The sequence below is a fragment of the Aplysia californica genome, unplaced genomic scaffold (assembly GCF_000002075.1).
Source record: "Aplysia californica isolate F4 #8 unplaced genomic scaffold, AplCal3.0 scaffold00693, whole genome shotgun sequence".
NCBI lineage: Eukaryota > Metazoa > Mollusca > Gastropoda > Aplysiida > Aplysiidae > Aplysia > Aplysia californica.
The window spans coordinates 186,242-189,336 of NW_004797963.1; the positions used below are offsets into that span (position 1 = coordinate 186,242).

Consider the following 3,095-nt stretch of genomic DNA (forward strand, 5'->3'; position numbering starts at 1 on the left):
CCCGGCGTGATGGGGCCCACGTTATGCACGCTGATGGGACAGCAACTACAACCTATCAGATATCTTGCTACTTTCCTTTGTACACATTCATAGTCTTATTCATTTCTGCACCAATCAGCCCAAAATTATATAATTCTATCAAGGAATCATCGGTTTGTGGACTTTTGCTATTGTAATCACTTGACTTACATATACACGTACACCTATATAACATACTTCAATCTGCTATGAAATACATTTGTCATGTCTCTTTGTTTTATTCTATCTGCCTTTTTCGGGCTGATCAATCATGTAAGGAGTCAAAATCGGATTCTGATTTTGAAAAGATCATGTAAGTTAAGAGTCAGAAAATAAGCAGATGAAACTCCAGGCCAAAACAAGCGGCCACACGAGCCCAGCATCCCCACAGACACAAGTACAGAGGTCTCTGTAAGCCCTCCCTCCCTGCCACAGACACAAGTACAGAGGTCGCTGTAAGCCCTCCCTCCCTCCCTGCCACAGACACAAGTACAGAGGTCGCTGTAAGCCCTCCCTCCCTGCCACAGACACAAGTACAGAGGTCGCTGTAAGCCCTCCCTCCCTCCCTGCCACAGACACAAGTACAGAGGTCGCTGTAAGCCCTCCCTCCCTGCCACAGACACAAGTACAGAGGTCGCTGTAAGCCCTCCCTCCCTGCCACAGACACAAGTACAGAGGTCGCTGTAAGCCCTCCCTCCCTGCCACAGACACAAGTACAGAGGTCGCTGTAAGCCCTCCCTCCCTGCCACAGACACAAGTACAGAGGTCGCTGTAAGCCCTCCCTCCCTCCCTGCCACAGACACAAGTACAGAGGTCGCTGTAAGCCCTCCCTCCCTGCCACAGACACAAGTACAGAGGTCGCTGTAAGCCCTCCCTCCTTCCACAGAGCTGGTTCTCCACTGACTTACTTTGTCTGCTTGAGGGCGTGGAGCGCTGATGTGTTGGTGATGGTGATGGAGGTGTCTGCGTTGCTCTTCTCCCAGTCGTAGGGGTCCGAGTCGCGCACAGACTTCCTGCGCATGCATTGGTTCAGCAGGTTGGACAGCATGTTGTAGTCGGGCTGGTCAAAGTAGTCCAGCGTCTGGATGTGCTCCAGGAAGGCTCGGAACTCACTCGGCAGATTCTTCAGCAGATTCACGTGGTCGTATTTGTCCTTCATTATACCCACCTGAGCAACAGAATAGGTAGGACAAAACTTAAACATCTGTCTGTCTGTGGGCGACAAAACGTTACCGTCTCCCTGTCTGTCTGTCTGTGACAAAACGTTACCGTCTCCCTGTCTGTCTGTCTGTCTGTGACAAAACGTTACCGTCTCCCTGTCTGTCTGTGAAAAAACGTTACCGTCTCCCTGTCTGTCTGTGACAAAACGTTACCGTCTCCCTGTCTGTCTGTCTGTGACAAAACGTTACCGTCTCCCTGTCTGTCTGTCTGTGACAAAACGTTACCGTCTCCCTGTCTGTCTGTGACAAAACGTTACCGTCTCCCTGTCTGTCTGTCTGTCTGTGACAAAACGTTACTGTCTCCCTGTCTGTCTGTGACAAAACGTTACCGTCTCCCTGTCTGTCTGTCTGTCTGTGACAAAACGTTACCGTCTCCCTGTCTGTGGGTGACAAAACGTTACCGTCTCCCTGTCTGTCTGTCTGTGACAAAACGTTACCGTCTCCCTGTCTGTCTGTCTGTCTGTGACAAAACGTTACCGTCTCCCTGTCTGTCTGTGACAAAACGTTACCGTCTCCCTGTCTGTGACAAAACGTTACCGTCTCCCTGTCTGTCTGTCTGTCTGTGACAAAACGTGACCGTCTCCCTCCCTGTCTGTGACAAAACGTTACTGTCTCCCTGTCTGTCTGTGACAAAACGTTACTGTCTCCCTGTCTGTCTGTGACAAAACGTGACCGTCTCCCTGTCTGTGGGTGACAAAACGTTACCGTCTCCCTGTCTGTCTGTGACAAAACGTTAACGTCTCCCTGTCTGTCTGTGACAAAACGTTACCGTCTCCCTGTCTGTGACAAAACGTTACCGTCTCCCTGTCTGTCTGTGACAAAACGTTACCGTCTCCCTGTCTGTCTGTCTGTCTGTGACAAAACGTTACCGTCTCCCTGTCTGTCTGTGACAAAACGTTACCGTCTCCCTGTCTGTGACAAAACGTTACCGTCTCCCTGTCTGTCTGTGACAAAACGTTACCGTCTCCCTGTCTGTCTGTCTGTGGGTGACAAAACGTTACCGTCTCCCTGTCTGTCTATCTGTGGGTGACAAAACGTTACCGTCTCCTTTTGCTGTTGGTGACAATATGGTTGACAAAACTCAATAGGTGATATCAAGAGACAGCAAAGATGATTCTGCATCTGGACATACACACAAGAATAATACGCTTTTTCTTCCTGATATACATACAAGTTGTTTCTGTTGCAAGAAAAACGAGAAACTGTTCCACTCAACTACACAGCAACTTGACAAACCAACAAGGCAAAAGGCACATTGGTCGAGCCCAGAACCACAGACTCCCACTAACAATAGCATGCTGATCCCTGGAAGGATTTCACTCACAGAAACTGAAGTCTCTGAAGACAGCTCATTTCATCACCATGTACCATAGCCATGCGACTCACCTGCTCAGACACGGACTGACTCACTCACAGGCACGACCTGACTCACTCACAGGCACAGCCTGACTCACTCACAGGCACGGCCTAACTCACTCACAGGCACGGCCTGACTCACTGACTCACTCACAGGCACGGCCTGACTCACTGACTCACTGACAGGCACGGCCTGACTCACTCACAGGCACGGCCCGACACACTCACAGGCATGGCCCGACACACTCAAAGGCATGGCCTGACTCACTCACAGGCACGGCCTGACTCACTGACTCACTCACAGGCACGGCCTGACTCACTGACTCACTGACAGGCACGGCCTGACTCACTCACAGGCACGGCCCGACACACTCACAGGCATGGCCCGACACACTCAAAGGCATGGCCTGACTCACTCACAGGCACGGCCTGACTCACTGACTCACTCACAGGCACGGCCTGACTCACTCACAAGCACGGCCCGACTCACTCACAGGCACG

General features: G+C 51.2%; 1 protein-coding gene across 3 annotated transcripts in view; it reads right to left on the reverse strand.

Annotated features, from left to right (window-relative positions):
• Window positions 1-3,095, reverse strand: part of LOC101850365 (tau-tubulin kinase 1) — a 26,644-nt gene that overhangs the window by 3,035 nt on the left and 20,514 nt on the right. For all 3 annotated transcript variants that reach the window (XM_005108490.3, XM_035972438.1, XM_035972439.1), the window contains one exon: window positions 927-1,186. In XM_005108490.3, coding sequence (XP_005108547.3) covers window positions 927-1,186 — 260 coding nt within the window. The remainder of the gene's footprint in view (window positions 1-926; window positions 1,187-3,095) is intronic.